Source organism: Trichechus manatus, unplaced genomic scaffold (assembly GCF_000243295.1).
Source record: "Trichechus manatus latirostris isolate Lorelei unplaced genomic scaffold, TriManLat1.0 scaffold00006, whole genome shotgun sequence".
Lineage (NCBI taxonomy): Eukaryota > Metazoa > Chordata > Mammalia > Sirenia > Trichechidae > Trichechus > Trichechus manatus.
The window spans coordinates 12,077,782-12,103,490 of NW_004443942.1; the positions used below are offsets into that span (position 1 = coordinate 12,077,782).

The 25,709-nt window shown below is 42.0% G+C and overlaps 1 protein-coding gene across 4 annotated transcripts in view; it reads left to right on the forward strand.

Moving 5' to 3' along the window:
- NAV2 (neuron navigator 2) overlaps positions 1-25,709 on the forward strand; it is an 852,675-nt gene that overhangs the window by 745,719 nt on the left and 81,247 nt on the right. The window contains exons 1-2 of one of the 4 annotated variants that reach the window (XM_004369714.1): positions 13,305-13,540; positions 13,835-13,877. The exons of the other annotated variants lie outside the window; for them this stretch is intronic. Coding sequence (XP_004369771.1) covers positions 13,429-13,540; positions 13,835-13,877 — 155 coding nt within the window. The 5' untranslated portion in view covers positions 13,305-13,428. Of the gene's footprint in view, positions 1-13,304; positions 13,541-13,834; positions 13,878-25,709 lie in introns of those variants that run through there. 4 annotated transcript variants of the gene reach the window in all.

A 25,709-nucleotide genomic window follows, 5' to 3' on the forward strand; every position in this document is an offset into this window, starting at 1 on the left:
GGTTTTTATCTTTCTCTAAAATGCAGAAAATATAGAACTAGAAACTACCATGATGTTACCTACTGTTGGAGTCAGCCACTCCTATGGAATGGGAAAAAAGAAGGGAAAAAGAAAGGGCCTATGGGCAAAGTGTTTTCACCAACATACTATGGTTCTCTCTGCAGTGAGGCAGCTGTCAGTGAGGTCAAGACACCATCCCCAGTCTGACAAGTACCAGGTTAAAGGCCAAAATTCAGAGGTGATTTTCAAGCCTGGGCTTCCAAATCAGAGCCTGGGGTCTTAGCCTGTGTGGCCTTGGGCAAGTTCCTTAACCCACCACTCTCTAATTTCATCATATAAAATGGGGTTAACAATACTTATTGCATAGGGGATGTCAGAAGGATTAAATAAGAGAAGACTAGAAAATTTAGTACAGTAACCACCAGGATAAGAACTCAATAAATGGGAGCTTTAAAAATCCCCAGAAGAATACTGGTTTATGAATCAGGCAGCCTTGTGTTCCAGATTTTGGCCTTAACACGTATTAGCTATGTGACCTTACAATTTACCTAACCTCTCTGAGTCTTAGATCATCTGTATATTGCGGGTAATAAAACCTGTCTTACTGGAGTATTGTGAGTGTTGATATCAGTATTGTACATAAAGTTAGCAGAGTCCCGGGTGCACCATAGATTTTCAACACCAATAGCTAAATTTATAAGCACTTAACTATGTGCCAGGCACCACGTTTTACTTCAAAACAGTTTTTCTCTTCCAGACTGACAGTCAAATGAAAGGAGTTTAATTCTTAACCAATCTGTAACTTTTCAGCTAGCTACCCCGCTAGGCAAATACCTAGAATGAGTTGGGCTTTTTGCCAAGCTTCTTTTATTCTTTTGACTTAAATAAGATTGTGGTTAGAGATTGTGGAAGGTTTTGTGAATCTTTTTTACAGTCCTCATAAATTCAGAAAGGAAACAATGAAATAACTGAGCCAAGGTACAGAACAGGTTTTTTTCCTAGAGTGACTACTGCCTCATTGGATTGGTATGGGAAGGGTTCTGTGAGATGAGGTATTCACGGCACTTGACGCAAAGCCTGGCACCTGGGAAGTCTGCAGTAACTTCATGGGTTGTCCCCAGCAGGGCAGAGATGGAGTAGGAGTCAAATTCACAAGGCAAAGGAATTTTCTTTTGAGAAGGGATTTGATTGGAAGATCTTGGGGTATAGACCTAGAAAACGTTCATGCTTGATGGGATCTTAAAGAACTTCTGGGGTAGCAGTCAGTTAATTTAACAGGCAAGGAATCTGAGAACTACACTCAGGAAGAGATTTGGCCAAAGTCACTTATGGTAACAGATGTGGAGTAAGAGCTTAGGTTCCCGACTCTTGTTCTAGTGCTTTCTCCACTGTTTTCCAGGGCCAGTATACAGAGCCCAGAGTCTCCAAGCCGTTTGCTTAAATCACGGTCTGCTCCAGGCTGCCCATGATTAGCACTTAACATGTTTCCTCTCTAGTCTCTTCCCTTTGCCCAGTTACGCTTCTTCCTCAGCCCCAGCCCCGCCTGCTGCCATTGAGTCGATTCCAACTTATAGCAACCCTATAGGAGTAGAACTGCCCAAGAGGATTTCCAAGGAGCGGCTGGTAGATTCAGACTGCTGACCTTTTGGTTAGCAGCCAAGCTCTTAACCACTGTACCACCAGGGGTTCCACCCTCTCCCATTAGCTCTCGCAATATCTCATCATGCAGTGGACATACTCAAGATGTCCTTGGGGCTGGGGCCACATTAGAAAAAGCCAAAAAGTGACTTTGAAAGGTTTTAATCATTACTAGTCTATCTTACTTACAGATAACAGTCCAGCTTCAAAAATATTTGAACTTTTGGGAGTCTTTTTATGCATCCCAACACCATTATAAAATATACATCCTTATAGCCAATGGTGTTATTGTAAATTTCCTTTAATTTTTTTTATTTTGAAAGACCAAATTGCCACATGGATTTGCTTCTTTGGCTTTTTTTTTTTTTTCTTCTAAGTAATCATGCTTGTTATCATGACCAAAGATGCACGAAAGCTTAGCTCTAAATTTTTCCGTGAAACACCTTGATGTTTATGCCCTTTCTCCTTATTGGCCATGGAGATGCTGACTCTGTTAGGCTGGATTCTCTAGAGAAACAAAACCAGTGAAACACACACATATATATGTAGAGAGAGAGAGAGAGATTTATCTAAAGGAAATGGCTCTTGCAGTTGTAGATGCTGGCAAGTCCCAAGTCCATGGGTCAAGTGTCAGGCTGAATGGAGGCTTTTCCTGACTCATGCAGCTGCAGGGGCTGACAAACCCAAGATCAAGAGGCAATACACCAGGCCACTGGCTCAAGTCCTAAGAACTGGAGGTCAAATGATGACAGGCTGGATTTAGGATCCAGAGCAAGCAAAAGCCAGCAAGCTTTGCCCGAACATCCATTTATACTGGATGCAGGCCACACTCCCAAGGAAACTCCCCTTACAATTGATTGGCTGATCACTTCAGATCGTATCATGGAGGTGATTACATTATATCTCAAAATGGGGGATAACTGTATCATTACATAACTGCCAAACCACTGAGAATCATGGCCTAGCCAAGTTGACACACGAGCGTAACATCACATTGATGCAGGAATTTTTATGACTATTGTTCTTAGCCAAAAGTTTTTGTGATGGGGTTTTATGGGATAATCTAGATTTTACTGTTTAGAAAGCTATATCTAGGCACAAGTTTTTACATTTTCACCAAATTGTCATCCTTTCAGCATTGCACAGCAGTCCTATACAAGCAGCCTAAGCACAAAGTTTTCTGACTTTAAGGACAGTAATCTTCTTTGTTCCCCTATAATATGCTCTCAAGCTTATTGTTGTTTTCTTTCATGCCATTTTTCATGGTTTGCAATTAAATGTATTTGTTTTTCATTTGACTGCCTGGCACTCCTAACTCCCATCCCCACCCATGCCTTGCATGCCCACCAGACTATAAGCTCCATGAAGGTAGAAAGAGACCTTTTGTCTTTTGCACACCACTGTCTCACCAACACAGCATCTGGCACATAAAAGTTAACACCCAGCCAATATTGTAAGCAGAACAGTCACTGGAAATATAGTAGTAGCCTCCATTGCCATAAGACCACAAGAAATGGATGGTGCCTAGCTACCATTACTGAACATTTTGATCAAAGACCCAGTGGATGGATCCTGATCAAAAAGGAGAAATATCGTGGGAGAGAACTTAATATTCATGTGGAAACCAGACTTACTGGATCCATGAAGACTGGGACAACACTTGAATCGATTGCCCAGAAATAAGCTTTAATGCTTGAACCAAAACAATCCCATGAAGCCATCAGTAAACTAAACAACAGTTTAGCTCAATGAATAAAGGATATTTTCCTTGAGCATTGTGCCTTTATAAAGAAGTATCTATATGAGTTCAAACTGATAACAGTTCATTAAAGCACAGATGAGAACTTTCAGGGGCAGAGAGTCTAAATGAATGGTGATGAAACAATATGGGTAGAGATAGTGAGAATGGTGACACGCTGTGAACTGTGTAACCAATGTCATTGAATTGCACATATGGAAATTATGAATGGATGTATGGTTTTGTATATCACCACCAAAAAAAATTACAACAAAACATATACATATATATATATATGTGTGTGTATGTATATATAGTTGGAGTCATTGTAGTATTTGGTTTAAAAAAAAAAAAGTGTATCTAAATTGGACCATGCCCAAGAGTATTAGAAGTAGCTAAAGGACTCTGGAATAACTTGTCAATAGCTCTGCCCCACTAGATGTCTAGAGTCACCTGTTGGTATAGGGACCTAGAGGTGTTCCCTACTCTAAGCAGTGTGGCATCATGGAACAGACGTTCGGATTTGGCATCTGAGGATCTGGGCTTTAGTCTGCTGCTTACCAGTTATATGACTCTGGACAAGCCATCTAAATTCTGTGAGCGCCAGTTTCTTTTTCTATAAGTAGGGATAAAAATACATGTTAGAATTGAAAAATTAAATGAGATGAGATTTATAGGCAGTAAAGCCTATACATTTTATTTATTGTTATTGAAAATACTTTGTTTAGCTGCACATGTCCCATGTTGGAATTACTGTCACTTTAGAGTTAGGGGTGGTTGATTGGCACCCTGTTAATGGCCTTTCTGATGTTGGACTGAGGACTGAATTTCCGGATGTGTGATTTTAGGCTGAAGATGCTGGAACCTATGTAGTCATGTGCTCCAGCCCACTCAGTCCAAGGTTTTGTTAACAAGCCTCGGGGTTCTCATTCAGAATGGGAAGGGAGTAAACATGGATAACAGACTGGATACTCTTCCTGATGAATGAAGCCCTTTGTCTGAAGATTAAGGAGTATGTGAGCTTATATGTACAGTTGCCCACAAATGTAGGCTCCAGACAATCTCAAAAATTAACTAACCAAAAGTAATGGAATCTGCAACTCCACAAGATAAAACATCTGCAGCTGACATGTAGCCCAATCTGTTTTTATAGTAAGATTGGAGGACAGTATCACATCGTCACTGGAAAAGTAGGGAGGGAACTGAAATCTGTATAAATGCAAAGAATGAGCCAGACTGGGACCGAATGGAAGCAGTGATTCTGCCTAAAAACCTTAAAAAGAAAGGATTTCTTACTTTCCTGTAAGTTCTAATTCCCAGAAAAGAATGGAGGAGGTGGAGAAAGAAGTCAGACACACCCTGACTTGTCTCCAGAGCTCCTTATTGACACCTCACCAGAATCAGTTCATCCTAATGGGTTTGGGGATTCTTTAGAGGGTAGATTTTCATTTCCATTAGCAGCCCCCCGCCCCACTTACTAGGCTTCAAGCTCCAAGCATGGTAGCCACCTTTCAGTTCCTTAAACACACCCAACACTTCCCTTCCTCTGGCCTTTGCACTTGACATCCCTTCTGCCTGGACTGCCTGGCTGCCCTGGTTTTGATGGCCAGCTGCCTCTCATCTTTCACATCTAGCTTAAATGTCACTTACTGACAACAGCCTTTTCTGATGACTCTACTTAAAGTGCCCGTTACTTTCTTTCACAGCACCTTATTTCCTTCATCGCTTACCACACCATCCTTACTGATTTCATTTTTTGTCTCCTCTAAGTAAATAAACAAGCTCCATGAGGGTCGAGGAATCTTTTAGTCTCTTGTATATTCTCAATATTCAGTATGTCTGTTGCAGATTAAAAAAAACAAAAACAAAAAAAAACCAAACCCATTGCTGTTGAGTCGATTCTGACTCATAGTGACCCTATAGGACAGAGTAGAACTGCCCCATAGGGTTTCCAAGGAACAGATGGTGGATTTGAACTGCTGACCTTTTAGTTAAGAGCCTGAGCTCTTAACCACAACACCACCAGGGCTCCTGGTATGAGCTAGGCACCCAGTAAATGCTTGTTGAATGTTGTTCATGTTCTACCCTAAAGCTATCTGATTGCTTATAAGTTTTGTTAAAAATCACAAACTCACTAGCAATTACTTCTGTATTTCCAAGGCTTTGCTGAAGACCCCTGGAATATTTCTGCCTTTCCCATTCTCTACTGCTGACCACACTCAGTAAAATTCCACCTCAGAAGATGCTTCTCACTTTCATAGATCTTCTTTTAACCCCTTATCTTCTCATTCTTGTTTATTCATCCTAGAAGGGGCTTTCTTCCTTCTTCTCCTTCCTTTGTTCTGTTAGCAAGAAAAAAGAAAGTGATCCACCTGAGTATAAGACTGGCTCCTGAATAAGAAAACAAAAAGTCATAGTATAAAGTGAAATTAAACCTTGTATAAAGTCAATACTATAAAACTTAGGAGCAAGAGCCCTTAACTTAAGGTTAATGGAAAGGCTTTAAGGGGCCAGTGAATCCCTGAAATTATGTGCAAAATATTGTCTGTGTACGTATTTTACCGGGAGACAAACCTGAGTTTTTAAATGGGTTTGTGAACAAATAAAAACTTAAGAATCATTGAGCTAAAGTCCTTGAAAGTGCCTCAGAGTTCCCAGGAGGGGTGCATAAGATGTTCAGTTCCTTGCTTTATCCTCCTGTAGTTAATTGGTCCAGGACCCTATCATAGTGCTCCAGCCAGTCTTCTCGGCAGTTAGAACAAAAGCAGACATCACTCTTGTTCACAAGGTGCTGGATTTGGGGGAAAGATAGATAATAAACACCTCCCCTCCCCCCAAAAAAAAGATGCAGACTGACAAGTCCCATGAAGAAGATAATATGGTGGAAAGTAACTGGGCCGGTATCTGGGGGGGAAATCTCTGAGCAAGTGACATTTTAACCAAGACCTGAACAAAGAGGAGATGTGGGGGAGAGCATTCCACACAGAAGGAACCACAGTGCAAAGGCCTATGTATGAGCTGGAAAGAAGGCTGGCACATTTGAGGGCCAGAGTAGGCCTTGTGTTTGTATATAATGAAAAGGTGAGAAAGATGGAGTGGGCAGGAGCCAGATTACATGTGGCTTTCTAGACCAGGGGAATGAGTTTGGATTTTATTCTAAGTTCTCCCAGAAGCCACTGGAGGGTTTTAGGCGGGAATGTGATGCAATCTGATGTACACTTGAGATCACTGTCTCTGGGAGGTGGCTGTTGCAGGAGAGAGATGATGGTGGCTTGGACCAAGATTATCCTGCTGTAGATGCTGAGTAGTGGTCAGGTTCAGGGTGTATTTGTTAATGGATTATGTAGGAGGCAAGAAGGAAAGGGAAAAGTAAGGATGGATAATGGATAGTCATACATTGGCTGAGATGGGGGAGGCTTTGAGTTTGGGTTGCAGACAAATTTGAGGAGTTGGGAGCAGTTTTGTGTAAGTTGCATTAGGTTTGAGATGTGTTGAATATATGAAGGGGGCCAGACTAGAGATAGAAACTTTAGAGTTGTCTGTATATACACAGTTTTGAAGCCATGAATGAGATCACCTAGGGAAAGACTGTATGTAGAGAAACGATGATTAGGGCCAGAGGCCTGGGGTACCAACATTTGGAGATCTGGTAGAAGAGAGGAGACCGGTGAGCAAAGGAGACTGAGAGGCAAAGTCAATGAGAGAGGAGGAAACCAGTTATGTATGATGGCATGGGAACCTAGAGAAGAAACCAGGTCAAGAAGGAAGAAGCTGTGACTGAACTGTACATGTGAAGGTTATTGAAACGTTAAATGTCTTGTTACATTTATATTTACCACAATAAAAAAAGAAAAGAGCTGTTGATACTCAAGTAGGTGAGAATAGAAAATTGAGCACTGGTTTTACCAAGAAATGAGCCCTTGATGTTTTTGGAGGGAGCAGAAAGTGGTTTCAGTAGAGTAGTGGGGACAAAAGTCTGACTAGAGTGGGTTGAAGAGAGAATACGAGACGAGGAGCTGGATACAGACAACTCCTCTGAGGTATTGTGTTATATAATATGGAGCAGAGACTAGCATGATTGTTGAGGAGGTTGTGGGTATAGGGTCAAGGAAGATTTTGTTTATTTGTTGAGATGAGTGATAAATTTCTTTTCCAGTGTGAAAGAATCAGTTAAAAGGGAGAAACTGACGATGCTGAAGGAGAAGGAGCAATGTGTCTTCATTAGTATTGTTTTAATAAAGTACTTACTAAAAATAAGTGAACATAACAAGACAGGATGCCTGCTTTTGTTACGTCCACTCAACATAGTACTGGGAGTTCTAGCCAGAGCAATTAGACAAGTAAAAGAAATAAAAGGAATCCATACTGGAAAGGCAGAAGTAAACTATCTCTGTTTTTAAATGACATGATCCTACATGTTTTAAAAAAGAAAAAACCTGAAGAATACACACACACAAACTGTTGGAGCTAATAAATGAATTTAGCAGGCTATACAATCAACACACAAAAATTGGTAGTATTTCTATACATTAGCAGTGAACAACCTGAAAAGGAAATTAAGAAAATAATTCCATTTATAATAGTATCAAAAAGAAGAAAATACTTAGGAATAAGTTTAACCAAGGAGGCATAAGACTTTATATTGAAATTAGAAAACATTACTGAATGAAATTGAAAAAGGCCTAGTTAAATGGAAAGACATCTTGTATTTATGTATTGGGAAGACTTAATATTAAGATGACAATACTGCCCAAAGCAATATACAGATTCAAAGCAATCTCTATCAAAATGCCCATGGCATTTTTTGCAGAAATGGAAAAACTCATTCTAAAATTCTTAATGGAATTTCAAGGGACCCAGAATAGCCAAAGCAATCTTGAAAAAGAACAGTTCGAGGATTCACACGTCCCCATTTCAAAACTTACTACAAAACTAAGGAGAGATATATAGACTAATGGACTAGAATTGAGTACCCAGAAATAAACCCTCACATCTATGGTCAGTTGATTTTCAACAAGAGTGCCAATGGGGAAAGAACAGCCCCTTCAACAAATGGTACTTGGACAACTGGAAATCCATATGTAAAAGAATTAAGTTGGGCCCTTACCTTGCACCATATATAAAAAGTAACTCAAAATGGATTAAAGACCTAATATTAAGAGCTAAAATTCTTAGAAGAAAATATAGGGATAAATATGTTGACCTTGCATTAAACAACAATTTCTTAAATAGGACCCCAAAAGCACAAGCAACAAGAGAAAAATAGATAAATTGGACTAACTTAAAATTAAAAACTTTGTGCATCAAAGGACACTGTCAAGAGAGTGAAAAGACCACCCACAGAACTGGAGAAAATGTTTGCAAATCACATATCTGATAAGAGTGTAATATCTAGAAAATATAAAGAACTCTTACAACTCCACAGCAAAAAGACAAACAGCTCAACCAGAAAATGGACAAAGTACTTGAATAGACATTTCCCCAAGAAGATATGCAAATGGCGTAAGCACATGAAAAGATGCTCAACATTATTAATCACTAAAAAACCCGTTGCTGTCATGTCTATTCCGACTCATAGTGACCCTACAGGACAGAGTAGAACTGCCCCATAGTGCTTCCAGGAAGCAGCTGGTAAATTTGAACTGCTTACCTTTTGATTAGCAGCTGAGCTCTTAACCACTGCACCACCAGGGCTCCCATTAATCACTAGGGAAATGCAAATCAAAACCACTTCACACCCACTAGGATGGCTGTTATAAAAAAATTGGATAAAAATGTTAGAGTGAATGTGGAGAAATTGGAACCCTTGTGTATTGCTGATGGGAATGTAAAATGGTGTAGCAACAGTAGAAAACAGTTTGGAGGTTACTCAGAAATTAAACACAGAATTATTATATGACCCAGCAGTTCCATTCCAGGGTATCTACCCAAACAAATTGAAAGCAGAGACTCAAACATACTGTATGCAGATGTTCATACCAGCGTAATTCATAATAGCCAAAAGGTAGAAACAACCCCATTAACAGATGAATGGATAAATAAAATGTGTTATATACATACAAAGGAATATTACTCAGCCATACCTATCTACCATTGCCATCCAGTCGACTACAACTCATAGTCTCCCTACAGGACAGAGTGGATCTGCCCCACAGAGTTTCCAAAGAGTGGCTGGTGCACTCGAACTGCTGACCTTTCAGTTAGCAGTCCAATTCTTTAACCACTGTGCCAACAGGGCCCCACTCAGCCATAAGAAGAAATGAAATTGTGATACATGCTTCAATATGGGTGAACCTTGAAACGGTACTAAGTGAAATAAGTGAGACACAAGAAGACAAATATTATATGATTCCACTTATGTGAAATACCTAGAGTTGATAAATTCATAGAGACAGAAAGTAGTGTAGAGGTGACCATGGGCTTTGGGGAGGAGAGAAGGAGGCGTTATTGCTTAATGAGGTGATGAAAAAGTTCTGGAAACAAGTAGTGGAGATGGTTGCACAACATTGTGGTGTAATCAATACAATTAATTTTACATGTAAAAATGGTTAAAATGGCATATTTTAAGTTACATGTATTTTACCACAATAAAAAATGCAAAGAAATGAACATTTTAAAGGTTTATATCAGTGGTTTTCTGTTTTGTCTAATTGCTGACTGTATTCCAAAAATAAAGTTTTCTTTTACTTTTTGATACCTGGGTAGAGTTCTTGGTTTAAAATATGGCTCTATGGGCTAACCTGGGAACCTTAACCTCATTAATAACATTGTTTCAATGGAGAAAACTGTTGTGAGTTCTAGAGGGTCTTTGGTTGGAATTTAGCCTGTTTAGAAGCTGGGGTCAGAAGACATAGGAAGATTAGTTCTTTGAAAAGTGCCAAAGGGCATCTGCCATCATAGGGTTGGTTGACCTACCTTCCTTTTTTCTCTCCTCCTGTTGCCTGGCTCTCTCTTATCTTTCATAGCATGGAAAAGCCATGATTAAATTGGAACCTGTGGCTCCAGAGAATTCAGAGGGTTTCATGTTAAAGGCGTGATTCTTACTTTTAACCACATAAAGAACGAGGATTCTGAAAGAACTTTGTCTTCTATAATAAACTTGCCCTTGTAAAACTGTGCATAATCAAAATTATATATTTAGTATTATAGGGGATTTACATGAACTTTTGTTTACGTTGACTCCTTTATTACCCTCTCCAGGGCAACCCTCTCACTCAGAGCAAAAACCTAAACGCTTATCAGAACTTTCCAGGCCCTGCTTGATTGGCATTCTCCTTCCCTCTACCCTTGCCCCTCTGACCTGACATCCTCCTCAGCTCCCTTTGGTTCACTGCTCACTCTGCTCCAACCACACTGGGCTCTGGGCTCTTAGAACATGCAAGTTGTATCCTGCCTCAAGACCTTTGCACTGACTTTTCCTCTCTTGGAAGGCTCTTACCCCACATATCCACAGAGCCAGCTCCCACACTTCTTTCAGTTCTGTAGTAAAACCCATCACCTCAGCTGGTCTTCCCTAGCCACCTATGTAAAATTTCAGGTATCCCACTGGACAATCATATCCCCTTCCCCAGGTTATTTTTTTTCCTTAGCATTTATCACTATCTAAAATACTGTATAATTTATATTTTGTCTCTTATTGTAAATTTCACCACTAAAAGGTAAGGTCCCTGACAATAGGAAATTTTTCATCTGTTTTGTCGACTACTGTATCCTTATCACTTAGACCAGTGCTTCGTATATAGCAGGTGTTCATTGAATATTGGTTAGTTGAGTAAATGAATAAATGAGTGGAGATACATCCCCTAGATTAACTTGGTGTTTAATCTGAATTTTTACATTTTTGCTATAGGGTTGCTATGAGTTGGAATCGACTCGACAGCAACACATTTGGTTTTGGTTTGGTTTTTTAATATTTGCTTAAAGCAAGGAACAACTGTAGGGAATAGTTGAAATTTTGTGTGTATATATGCACGTGCAGGTATGTGTATGTATGTACGTATATTCAAAGTCCCTGGGTGGTACAAAAGGTTTGCACTCCACTACTAACCTAAAGGTTGGTGGTTTGAACCTGCCCAATGGTACCATGTAAGAAAGGCCTGGAGATCTACTTCCATTAAGATTACAGTCAGGAAAACCCTATGGGGCATTTCTCCTTTGGATATATATGTATATGCTGGAGTCCCTGAGTGACACTAATGGTTAAGCACTTGACTGCTAACCGAAAGGATGTTGGTTCAGCTCATTCAGAGGTGCCTCGGAATAATGGGCTGGTGATCTGCTTCCAAAAGATCCCAGCCATGAAAACCTTATGGAGCACAGTTCTACTCTGCAACACATGGGGTCACTATGAGTCTGGGTTTTTTTTACACACACACACACACACACACACGTACACACACACACACACACACACACACACACACACACACACACGTATTAAGAGCTCGCCTGCTAACCAAAAGGTCGGCAGTTTGAATCCACCAGCCACTCCTTGGAAACCCTATGGAGCAGTTCTGCTCTGTCTTACAGGATTGCTATGAGTCGGAATAGACTTGATGGCAGCACATTTATTTTTTTGTTATGCACATACATATATACATTTGTCTCCAAGGAGCCCTGGTAGCACAACAGTTAAGCACTCGGCTGTGAACTGATAGGTTGGCAGTTCAAACCCACCCCATGTCTCTGAGGGAGAAAGACCTGGCAATCTCCTTCAGCCTTTGAGGGAGAAATAGCTGGTAATCTACTTCCATGAAGATTACAGCCTAGAAAACCCTTTGGGGCAGTTCTGCTCTGTGAGTTGAAATCAACTTGAGGGTACCCAACAACAACAACATAGCTGTCGCCATATACATAGTTATCCCCCATTCTATCCAAATTACTCCAGAAGTCAGCCAGATTTTCTAACAAGTCCTGTTACAAATTCAGTTCCAGGGACAATGTAGAAGGTAAGAAATGGTTTAAAGCATCCATCTTTGTCAACAAGAGCTTGGGTCCATCCTGACTGTTGTGTCAATAAATCTGGACTACATCCCCAGAAGCTGCCCCTCCCCCTCCCTTCCCCCTGCAGATGCTTGCTGCAATTTTTCATTTGGGGGAGGGCCCTGAGGGATGAGATGCGGATGATTAACTCCAGTTGAGAGTCCCTCAAGATTACAGTCTCTACTCCTAGACACGTTTGCTTTTCCATTCACTTGGGAAGCTCCACCAGACCCTGGTTTTCTCTCTGAGCTGACCTTTTATTCCCTCCTCTTGCATGGGGGAGGAATGGTGCTTCATTCCCCTTTGAAAGGCTTCTGTTTGCTGAGCGAACGCTGACCAAAAGAGCCCCCACATAGAGGCAGTTATTGCTTCCTTTCCTAAACACCCCCCAAGCCCACAACCCCCTCCACCCTTAGTTCCCCCAGCAGCTCAGGCCAGAAGGAGAGCCTTTTTCAGGGAAAGTCTTTGAAAGCTGCCAGGAGCCAACTGGTAGGATTTTGGGAGAAGGAGTAGGGGTTTTGGAGAGCATCTTAATCCTTCTTCATTTTGAAATAAAAGCTTGTGGCTATAACATACTTTTGTGTTTGAATTCTCAATAGTAAAACAGTTGTTCATTGTTCATGGCATCTGTTTACATGGTCCCTTCTGAATTCCTTGATTACAGGTTTTAATGGGGATTAGTTGGTGCAACCCCTTCCCATCCCAGAACTGGGACTCTCTCCTGTCCCACCTCCCCTTCTAGCCTCTGCACCACAATGCTTAGTGTAGCCATGCAGAGGCTGAGATTCTTTCCCTTTTAAAGTAAGTATTATGAGAAATTAATGCATATTTTCGTTGGCACTGCATCAAAATTGACATCACAGGAAATAATGTATGTAACTGTTAACTGTGTAGATAGATATTATTCCCCCTTTGAGTTCAGAAGATCTCTCTGTAGGCTAATCATTTTAATCAAATGCTTTGTATTCAGATGTCGATGGAATGAGCCAAGAAATTTATGGTCAGTGATTTTTGTGTCATTATTAAAAGTAGCGCTTTGGGCTGTAAAGATTTTCTCTCAAGTTTCTAGCATGTTCCATAGGAATTTAAAATATTTTTCACATCTAGATTTTCTTCAACCCAACCTGCTGTTACAGACTCGCCTGGGACCATACCAAGGGCACTTCCACTCGGTGCTTTACGGTAATGGTTTCAGAGTTTAGTGTTAGCCTTTACTTGGCTGAAACTTTTCACAGCTGACTTGGTACTGGCACCAAGACCTGACCGCTTGCTCCTGCAGCACTTTAGAGGTTAATTTCATTGAGGGATCAGATTTCTTTGCTGGGAAGGGGAATGGTGATTCCCTTCTAGCTAGGCTTTAGTAGCAGAGTTGCTGGCTGCCTGGGATTCCCTGTCCCTGCTTGGGCCGGCTGGGCTGGCTGACGGAGTTGCCATCCTGTGAGATCCATTCAGCTTCTTTGTTCGCTGTTCTCCAAGGATCACTATGTAGTGAAATGCTCTTGCCTAGGAACCTTGCAAGGTAGGATGATCTCCTAAAATTTCTGGGGCCAGGGTGTGGTGTGTCTGTTGCCTTGTCGTTCCTTAGATGGTATTGGAAAGTTGGACAGAGCAGCTGCCAAAATCACCATGGGGTTGGGGAAGTTGCAGGTCGTGCACTTCAGCACCCTTCTCCCTTCTGCCTCCAGCCCCTTTTATTCTAACCTTGGATGGTTTCAGAGGAAGCCGGGGCGTTACCCAAATGCCCTTGGCTCACCTGGGCGGTGTCAATATTTTCCAGACCATTTTATCAAATTAGGCTGCTAAGCCTGAAAAATTGGGTGTTGATCATGCAGCTGTCTTAGATCCTTATTCCATGTTGCTGGGGAGACTTTTCAGCTTTGGGGAAGGGTGAACTAGAGACAGGCTGGGAGGCCCGGGGCCAGGGCTGCTAGTGGTTCAGAGGGCCCTGATTAAAATGACTTGCAGTTGGAGCTTTCATTTGTAATCTAAGGAGCTGGGTGAACTTGTGGTTGTGTTTGCTAATACTGAAAATTACTGGGTGGTTTTTTTTTTTTAGTTTCCCTTTCTGGAAACTAGGCTCCAGGAGAGATGGCCAAAAAAAAAAACAAAAACAAAAACAGTTGCCCATGAGTTGGTTCCAACTTATGGTGACCCCGTGTGTGTCAGAATAGAATTGTGCTCCATGGGGTTTTCAATGACTGGTTTTTCAGAAGTAGATCGCCAGGCCTTTCTATCAAGGCACCCCTGGGTGGATTCAAACCTCCAATCTTTCGATTAGCAACTGAGCTCGTTAATCATTTGCACCACGCAGGGACTCCGGGAGACATGTTGGGGGTGGGGGGCGTTAAGCACGAGGACTTTTCTTGCTTTGTTAGGGCCTTTGTAGCTGTCCAAATAGCCACATTTTTGTTTTTAACCCAGACAAGGGAAGGAGAAAACAATGTGCATTATCACCTACTACGCACCAAGCATTTAACAGTCACTGTTCATTTAATTGTCATTGTAAAGCCAGCAAGATTATCCTCAATTTAGAGATGAGGCAGAAGGGACTCAGAGAGGTTAAGTAACTTGCTGAAGGTCACACAGCTAGTAAAATGCAAAGTGGGATTACAATCCAGATCCTGTCTGCCACTCTGCCATCCCTGGTGGGCTTGGCAGATGGGCTCAGGATAGTTTTAATCTGTAAATTTAAATGTGGGTTTAGCTGGCTGAAGAGGGCTTTTTGTTCTGGAGGACTCACCAAGGTGCACATGATGCTTGCAAGCATGGCCTGCCTAGGCTTCCTAGATTCCGCTTATTTGGGGGCAGGGGTGTATATTAAGAAGCAGCCCTGCTTTGGCAGCAAGACCTACCTGGGAGTTAGTTCCCTGATCTCCTTGAAGCTCCTGGGCTGGTGGATGGATCCGTGGCTGGAGCTGTGCCCCGTGGCTGGAGCTGTGCCTCGTACCTGGTTCAGTAGGAGGAGAAGCCCAAGTGGAAGCAAATCTGGGAAGGGGCCATGAAAGGCCAGTAGACTTGGAGCTGGCCTTGAGCTGCTGGGACCATGCCTTGGAAATCTGGGACCTTCTCCCGAAAAGCTAAGTTTATTGAGTCTTGGAGAGAGAAGATGTACACCGTGTGTGTTAATGCTGACCCAAGCTGCTGGCACTAGCTGCTCACATATGTGCGGGGTAGGGGGCTAATTAGCTAGGGCTGAGTTTCTCTGGGGCTGCAAAGCTAATTGCAAAGTGCTTGTTTCTTGACCTGAGTTCCCTTCCCCTCCCTTTGCCTCAGAAGGGGTAAACTTAAGGACAAGTCCTGCAAACTGCAAAGTGAGACCGCCTTGGTTTTAAGGGACAACTGCCTCCCTTGGCTGTTCTGTTTTGTGTCATTCGGGTTCCTAGACCCCTAAGATGTATCAAGACCTGTGTGTGCATGTGTGTTAAGGGGGGGTAGTGTTGGGACTCCATACCCCCCCCCACTCCAGACCTAAAACAGCCAGCCAATGCTCTATTTGGGATTACACCCCCCCACCTTTATTTTTAACTACTTGAAGATTTTAAGGATAATTTGATTGTATTATAAAGTGTCCAGGCTTTTTGGGTGGTAGGTGGCAGTGATCTATTTAAAAGTGTCTTTTCCTCTACTCTTAGCTTGAGTCAATGTGATTAAGAAGAGCTTGGGCTTTGGAATCCAGCTGCTCTTATTAGCTCTGGCACCTCCTGCAGGTCACTTAGCCTGTCAAAGCCTCAGTTTCCACATCTGTGAAAAGGGGGCAGTAATAGTTTGTGCTTCGTGGAGTAATGGAGAGGAGTACTTGGGGTAATGTATGTAAAGAACTTGGCGTGGTGCCTGGAGTCCACTATTAGAACTTTCACCGTGTGTCAGGGCTCACTGTTTTTATTAGCTATCATATGCCGATGTTGTGCATTGATGTTTAGGGTAAACATGTCTTCAGGTAATCAGAAAACCAGGAGATCCCTGGCAAAAGCTAGCAGCAGAGGACGAACTATAAGCAGCCATCTCTGGAGGAGCTTGGAGGAAAGAGGACTTTTGTGTAGTCAAGGTCAACAGACAAGCTAGTGCCTATTGTAACAATGAGGGTCTAAGGCATCTGGACCAGAGCTCTGGGCTGCTGCCCCTGGAGCCAAAGGGAAGAATTTCATGCTTACTGGAAGACCACCTACTTGTCCTAGGAGTGAGCTACCAAAACCAGAACAAAGGTGCTGTGGGGTGAAACTCAACCCCGGGGCATTCTAAGCACTGCTAAATCCTCCTGGAGTCCTCTTTATGGGATTCGTGTTTCCCTCTCTCCACCCCAAATGAGGCCTTGCACCTGGCAGTGTCTGTTGAAGCTGCTTCTCTCCTGGGACACTGTTCATTTATGGCAGCAAGATGAAGCAAGTTCTGATGCTAGACCCTTATCTATTTCACAATGTGGGCATGTATCCCCTTCCTGCATTCCTTGCAGGTTCCCTGGATCCTGGACTGCAGCTGACCTGAGCTGGTTATCTCCAGTGTTCCTAGAGATCAATACACACATTATCTGATTTGGTCCAGACAAAAGGCTTCTGAGGACTGGGTGTTATTAACACTAAATCACACAGGAGGAAACCTGGGTCTCTGAGAGTTTAAAGTGCTCTGACAAAGTAAATAGCAGAGCTAGCCTTTAAACACAGACCTTTTTTAATTTTTGCTTCAGATTATGTGCTGCCTCCATCTGGAGCCTTGGGGCATCATAGTACCCTTGCCCACTGCTAGATGCTAAAAAAAAATAAAGACAAGAAAAACAAAACCCAAACGAGCGCCAGTGAGTCAACTCTGACTCATGGCTATCCCCTGTGTGTCAAAGTAGAACTCTGTCCGTAGGGTTTTCAATAGCTGTGACCTTTTGAAAGTACTAGATCACCAGGCCTTTCTTCTAAGGCAACTCTTGGGTGGATTCGAACCACCGTCATTTCGGTTAGATGCTAGATAAGACTATATTTGCTGGGTTTAGTGTCTGACTTTGCCCTCGCATTAATTCAAGCTCAGGTTCTGGGTCGTTTTGCACCATAACTGCAAACTGTGTAGGCTGATCTCAGAGGTGGAACCCAGAGATAGAGGTGGCTTGCTTGTAATTATTTAAGTAACCGTATCCTTGGTGTGGAAAACTTTGAAATCTTTTTAATACACGTGGATAGGTGTTTATTAAGATGAATAAAGTGAATACACAAGGTGGTTGAAAACTCTTGAATCTGCATCTGACTTCCAGCTTCAACACTGACAGTGTAATCTTGGTTCTGTTAGCTCCAAGCCTCAATCGCCTCATCTCTAAAGTGGGCATAATACTCTTAGTACCCAGCTCCTTGTACTATCCCTGTGCTGTCGAGTCAATTCAGCTTATCGTACTAATTAGGAAAATGTCAAGTAACAGGGCCTGGCACATAATAAGCTCTCAGTAAATGTTGATTATTTTTATCATAGAGTTGTGAAGATTTAATGAAATAATCATGTAATGTGATTAACAGGGAGTCTGGCACAACTTTAAACTTTAGTTAACCCATTGCTGACAAGTCAGTTCCGGCTCATGGCGACCCTGTAGGATAGGGTAGAACAGCCCAATAGGGTTTCCAAGGAGTGGCTGGTGGATTCGAACTGCCAACCTTTTCGTTAGCAGCCATAGCTCACTGTAGCTCTTAACCACTGCGCCACCAGGTCTCCAAACTTCAATTAAAGTTGGCTATTATTATCATTCTCAGTGGATTTTGCAGGAATCCTGTTGCATTCTTTAAAGATGAATTTTGTTAATGGGCCCCAACAGTAGTTTGAGGAGATAAAGCTCTTGAGAGAAAACTTCCTGGGGAGGAAATAGTTAACATACCTGTCTGGTGGGAAATGTAGGTAGCCGAACCCTTTCCCTTCCCCTTCCCCAGGGGTTACTACTAAGCCTGCAGTGGGGTTTGCTCACTTATCCACACCAAAGGATCTCATTCCGTTTGGGCCCTGGGGTTTCGCAGGAACTATTATTGTCTTGAACAATAGCCAGAAAACAAGTTCCACCAGTCTGGGCTTTTGCAACTGAATACAGCTGTCTGTCGGAGGACCCGAGACTGTTTGAAGGGCTGTACTCTGATTCCAGAGCAGAACCAGAAAGGTGAGCAGGTAAGGCCTGAATGCAGCCCTTGGTGGCTCTGCAGTGTGAATGGAGTCATCAGGAGAGAGGCAGTTAGGGGTGCGGGGGCCGGTCCAGACTGATTGTGATGACGTTCTGGGCCTCCTGAAAGTAGACTGTGTCTTTGGGGTTTGGGAAGGATTAGAATCCGTTGTTTTGTGAAGACTACTTTTCAAATCCATGCTTATACTACTTCATTTCTGCTAACCAGCTGTGCGTTATTTGTGAGCGGAGAAGAAAGAGCATGTATCCAAAATCTGATTTTTTTTTTTTTTTTTTTTACAATACCATTTAGCCTGTCTTTCTTTGAATAAACAACATTATGTCATAGAGAGTCCATTTGAAAAGCATAGTGACCCTCTGGACCCTTCAGTAACTTCTCAGAGCTATTCACGGAAAGCCAGGATTCCTCAGGCCCGGCTGTGTAGTAAATCCTAGTGGAAAAATCTGTTTAATCGTCCATCTAACATTGGGATTCTGTTTTGCCTCATGGGAGATGAAGTTGTAAATATAATATCACATTAATTCAGGACCATTACAGATTCCTGCTGAGTCTAGGCAACACCCATCACCCCCCACAACAGCTTGATATTAAAAATTTGTCCAAATTAGAGATGGTTTCTCCAAGGTCCTGCTAAAGGTAGGTTTACCTTCTCACTTCTAGGGAATGCATGCTCCTCACAACAGTGAGGCAAAGCAGGAAGTGTGAGAAGCTGAAATAATTTATGATCCTTTCACCTGCGTTTTTCATCACAGATAGCTTGTGTGGGGGCTGTTAAAATTGTGCTTTAAGCCCTCTGAGTGGCATTTGAATTCCTGACACAGTGATGTCAGCATCTCTTGTAAATCTGAAACTGGATCTTCTGGTTTTATGGGCCCTTCCATTTTTGAATGGATTTTCCAGTCACTTTTGGAGAGCCTTTCCGCTCCACATCTGTATTTCTGTGAGCAATAGTACACAGCACTTGAGGCTTTGAGAACAGATGCCAGTCTGCATGTGGAGGTTCTTTTGTCATGACTGGTTAGAAGATAAAGATTTCAAAGCTGATCTGTATGTACTATCTGTCTAATGAGCTAGAAGATGGCATGGAGTCATTAGACCCTGGTTTGAATCCCATCCCTCCTGATGAGCTCTGGGCCTTAGGCCTCCATTTCATCCAGTGGAAAATGGGAGTGGAATAATATATGTAATGTGCCTACTACAGTGCCAGGCATTTGATAAGCACTGTCAATGGCGGCTATAAATAATTAGTAACATCGTATCCTATCCCTTTGTGGATAAATAGCCTGGTCTAATACAGATTCTCTACTATGAATTGAGTTGTGTTGTGAATTGGTTTGGAATGCCTCTATACCAGTGTTTGCAAACTCAGATTGCAGGGGCCAAGCAGGTAGCATATATAAGTAAAAAGGTTTAGGTGGGGAGTGTATCAAGCAGAAGAACACATCTCTGTCTAAATAGGGAGTTACTACTCACAGCTAGCTAGTGGGCTCCTACACAAGTCTGAATCATCACTGTGTCCCCACTGCCTTGCACAGTGTCTGGAACATAGAAGGTTCAGGCTAGATGGATAAAATATGAATAAATGAATTCAAGGCCTGGCTGTAGCTCCAGGTCCAGAAATGGTGAATTTAGGAGTCTTGAAGGAAAATAGTAAATGTTTGATGGAATTATTTTTCACCCACCCATTGGCTAAAAATAGCTGAAGGTTGTTTTCGTATCTGATCACTCATAACTCTACTTGTGCTATTATCTGACCTTACCCAGTGTAGGGCATTTCACTGAGTAGAGAAAAGAGCATATAGTTGTGATCTGGCTAGAGAATAATGGTTTTATATTGGTGGCTCTGAGGAATCAGTCTTCTTGCCATTTTTCTACGTGTCTCAGCCAGAGAAATTTGTTTAAAAACCAGCCAACTGCTGTCGCTTGGTGAGCCCCATGTGCGTCAGAGTAGAACTGTGCTCCATAGGGTTTTCAGTGGCTGCTATCCTGGGAGATCACCAGGCCTTTCTTCCAAGGCACCTCTGGGTGGAGTTGAACCTCTAACCTTTTGGTTAACAGCCAAGCTTTTTAACCATTTGTACCACCCAGGGACTTCAGAGAATTTGTTAGGCACATGATATGCTTTAATGAAATTTAAGAAAAGAAACAAAAAAGAGAAACCAGCCAAGCCCTGTGTCCTACATGCTTTTAGTTTCCCATTCAGAACCCAAGGCTGCAGGAAGCTCTGGGGTACTTCTCCTTTGCCAAGGCTCTCGAAACACAGTGCTTGTCACTTTTGGAGCAAACGGTCAGCTTCAAATATTGAAAGTCTTACAATGTAGAGTAAAGATGAAATGGAGTGGGAAAAAGTGATGAGAGAAGATAACAGTTTCAGGCTCATTTATTCTTCTAGTCAGTCACTTAAAATTCATTCATTCAATCAAAAAATGAAGTCAGTTCAATAATTTTTTTTTTAAATGTCTGACGAGGGCTTTTGTGTGCAAGAAAGAACTTCTTAGAATTAGTTAGATGTTAATAGTCAGTTTATTAAAGTTGTAATTTTTAAACCTAGATTTTCTGACAAATCTCATCTATAAATTATTTTTGTGTAAATTAAGATTATTTTACTTGTTATTGATTAGTACTGTATTAATTCAGATTTAGCAAATTAAATTTTCTTTAAAAATTAGTACTCTTTACCAACTTGGATAATTAAATTTTCTTAAATATTTTAGACTGAATTAATAAATTTAACATACCTAGTTTCCTCAGAAGGAGCCCTGGTGGCACAGTGAATGAAGTGCTCGGCTGTTAACCAAAAGGTCAGTGATTGAAACCCACCAGACACTCCATAGGAGGGAAGACCTGGCGATCTGCTCCAGTAAAGATTATAACCTATGAAGCCCTATGGCGCAGTTCTACTCTGTCCTAAAGCAACTCTTGTAAATCAAAGTTACCAAGGTCATAAATTATCTTAAATATTTCAGTTCTTTTTACAATCTGAATCCAATTCTTAATTTTTAAAAAAATTTTATTGTGTTTTAGGTGAAAGTTTGCAGAGCAAATTAGTTTCTTATTGAAAAATTTATACACAGGATTGTTTTGTGACATGGGTTGCAATCCCGCAATGTGTCAGCACTCTCCCCCTTTCCCTTTACACCCCGGGTTCCCCATGTCCATTTGTCCAGGTGTCCCTTCCTGCCTTCTGGCCTTTGCTTCTGGGCAGGTGTTGCCCATTTGGTCTCATATACTTCATTGAACTAAGAAGCACGTTCCTTGCATGTCATTGTTTGTTTTATAGGCCTGACTAATCTTTGGCTGAAAGGTGGACGTTGGGAGTGGCTTTGGTTCTGAGTTAGCAGGGCCAATTCTTAAATTTTTTATATTAAAACGCTCAAGTCAGAAATCAGTACTGATTTAAAATTGAAATCCCAGGACTGTTTTGTCAGATTCTCAAATATGCCATAACCCGTTGTCATCAAGTCAATTCCGATGCGTAGTGACCCTATAGGACAGATTAGAACTGCCCCCAAAGTGTTTCCAAGGAGCGGCTAGTGGATTCAAACTGCTGACCTTTTGGTTAGCAGCCAAGCTCTTAACCACTGCACCACCAGAGCTCCCAGATATGCCATATATTCTATTAAATGTTATAAATGCCCAGAGATTATCCCAGTGATCACAAAGCTTCAATCCTAAATTTAAGTATTAATATTAAGATTTACTTCAGCATCTCATCCCTTTAAATCTTTCTCAGGTTTTAAAGTCATTTACTTCCAACTAAGGGTAGTAGGTTTATCATCTCAGATGAGCTAGGACCTTCATGGTTTTTTTTATTCAGTCAGATTTAATCTCAGGGTGTCGGAATTGGTCCAGCCACATTTCAGAGTAATTGTTCTAGAGCCACAGTTGAATATACGGTAGTTCTTTCTCCTATGTGATTGAGTTTTTTTGCTGGAATTTGCTGTCATCACTCAGTAAACACAAACCCCCTGGATTTCTTTCAAGTTAAATCTTAATAAGTTTTTGTAACCTGTCAACATTTATCACCTGATTTGGATCAATGGACTTTTGTCCCCCATCCGAGGTTGCACCTAATTTCCTTTGCCACCTAATTGAATTCAAATAATATCCTTATGGCCTGAATGAATTCTGCATTCTTGCCACATTTCTTCTGTCTCTCAGCCACATGTCTGGAGTCATTTTACAAACAAATTGCAACTCTTTATTAGTTTTTGTTGTTGTTAGGTGCTGTTAGTTGTTTGCGACTCACAGCGACCCTGTGTACAACAGAAGGAAGCACTGTCCAGTCCTGCACCATTCTCATGATCGTTGCTATTCTTGAGCCCATTGTTGCAGCCGCTGTGACATTCCATGTCTTTGAGGGTCTTCCTCTCTTTCTCTAGCCTTATACTTTACCAACCATGATGTCCTTTTCCAGGGACTGGTCACTCTTGATAACATGTCCAAAATATGTGAGATGAAGTCTCTCCATCCTCACTTCTAAGGGGTATTCTGGCTGTACGTCTTCCAGGACAGATTTGTTTGTTCTTCTGGCAATCCATGGTAGCTTCAGTATTCTTCACCAGCACCATAATTCAAAGGCATCAATTCTTTTCCAGTCTTCCTTATTCATTGTTCAGCTTTCACATGCGTTTATGAGGAGATTGAAAATACCATGGCTTGGATCAGGTACACCTTAGTCCTCAAAGAGACATCTTTGCTTTTTAACCCTCTAAAGAGGTCTTTTGCAGCAAATTTGTTCAATGCATACATCGTTTGATAGTTAGCACACATATATCAAGTGATGAAAAACTAATCAAACTAGTTCTGAGCAAAAGAAGGGAATTTATTAGTTCTCGAAGTTGGGTCTCCCTGGGGATGCTTCTGACTTTAGGTCTTGCTGAACACAGGAGCTCAGGTGATGTCACCAAGATACTCTCAGACAGTTGAGAATGAAGTGGCCACTGGCTGCTCCCAGCTTCATTTGCTTTTGAAAGGTTGGCAGTTTGAACCCACCCAGAGACACCTCGGGAGACAAGCCTGGCAGCCTGCTTCTGAAAGGTCACAGCCTTGCAAACCCTATGGAGCAGTTCTACTCTGCACACGTGGGGTCGCTGTGAGTCAGAATTGACTGGACAGCGACTAACAGTAAGCAGCAAGAGGAGAATCGAAGAGGGGGACATATTCCACCTTTCTTTATTAGAGCAATGTTGCTATCACAGAGCATCTACTAAAACTGGTTTTCCTTTGAGTACATCTTGGGACTTGTTAATCTTGGTAGCTCATGACCATTTATACCCTGAATTTTGGTGAAAGGGTGAGTTGGAACTCATAATCATTTTGTCTAGATAGATTTGCCAATGTCCCAAAAGACCCATAAGTGAAGGAGACATGGCTGATTTTCCAAGTATGGGGGCAGCTTTTGACACACAGACAGCTCTGGGGGACACTGAGACAGCTCTTGCTCAGCTTGAGTTTTATCAATCTCACTGCCCCTTAATCTTCTTTGTTAGTTTTTACCACTTCTGCCCTTCAGAGGGTTAGATCACTGTGGCTTCCCCCTTTCTGGTCTGGCTTTATTACAAGGTTGTACTGTAAACTCATAGTAAGCCTCATGATGCTCTGGGCAGTGATGGAGGAAGAATTTTGCGCACACTAGTGCCACGGGCCCTTCTGGACTAATATCCTGGTGCTGAAAAGCCAACAAGGGAAGAACGGGTACTATTTCAAAGTTAAAAAACCTGGGGCTTAGATTCATGGGCATCTGTTACTAACTTTCCTTTTTCCTCCCCACCAGCCTCACTCTTTCCTGTCAGTCCCCTTTCTTCTTCCTTGGATTATAAGAAATTTTAGATACATTAAATTCTTAGCCCCAAAGAACAGATGCCATTAAAGGACACATGGAATTTTCTTTTAACTATGAGAACAAATTTGAGTCCTTTTACATCTGTTATGCCATGATTTCCCCAGCAGAGCCTTATATGGTTGCTAGCCTAGGTATTATCATCTACATGTTACCCATAAGGAAACTGAGGCACAGAAGTTTTTACTTGTCAGAGAATCAAGTAGGCGAGGGAGCTGGGACTAGACTCCACTGCTGGCGGTGAGTTTGCATCAGAAACTGGGTGGCTTTCCTGCCTCTCCTCACCTGAGTTCACCCACTCAGGAGGTGTTAGTGAGCACACCCTGGGCCTGGAGACATTGTTGCGGCATCACCTGAAGGGAGTGTGGTGGGAAGAGGTGGGCCTTGGGGTCAGGTATCCTTGAACTTCCAGTTCTCCCATGCCTTTGCAGAGTGACGTTGGACAACACTTCTCATGTCCTCGGTTCCCTCATTATGAAAGAAGGATAATAGCAATCTGTGGGAGTGAATGTGAGCATTGGCGATAATGCGTGCGCACGTTGAGTAGTTGGCATGTAGTAGTAAGTGCTCAGCTGTGACCATTGTTGTGAGAGGCGGCTTGAAATAGACTAGAAGGAGCATGTGGTTTGAAATGAACAGTTCTGCATTGTAAACCCAATTCCAATTCGACTGAATGACATTGGTCAAAGTACTTATTCTTTCAGCCTTAATTTCTCCATCTGTAAAATGGGGAGGATAATACCTACCTTGCAGGGATGATGTGAGGAATGGAGATAATAAAATATTTAAAGTACCTGCAACATTGCCTGACTCAAAGTATTTAATCTTTATCAAAAAGTGGGTCCCTACATGTATTTGGAAGGTAGAACAGAGCTTTATACAGGAAATAACTATAAAACTGTATAAGCATATATAGAAGGGAATACAAATATATAAGGCTGCATAGAAATTCAGAGTAGGGGAAGCATAGGGTGGGCTGGAGTATTTGGAGAAGGCTTTAAAGGAGACTTTGGAGCAGGATGAGGGGCTGGACAAAAGCGGTAGAATCACATGAGCGAAGTTTGCTAAGGTCACGGAGCCGAGGGACCCTCTGAATCTTGTGAATTCACCCGCAGTAAGCCTCTTTGAACCCTCCCTATTCCTACCTTTATCCTCCTTTACTTAGGAACCACCGTCACACATTTCCACTGCATTTGTGTGGGACCCTCCAGGTTTGGCTTTAGGAAGCCAAATAGGAGTGTTGAAGGCAAAGATGATGAAAACTTGTTTTCAGTAAGCCTTTGTCTTCCTGCCCAGTCAGCAGGGCTCAGGATATTAGGGGCAGGCATCTTATAAGCTGGTGGAATGAATGAGAGGCTGTTTTGGTTGGGAT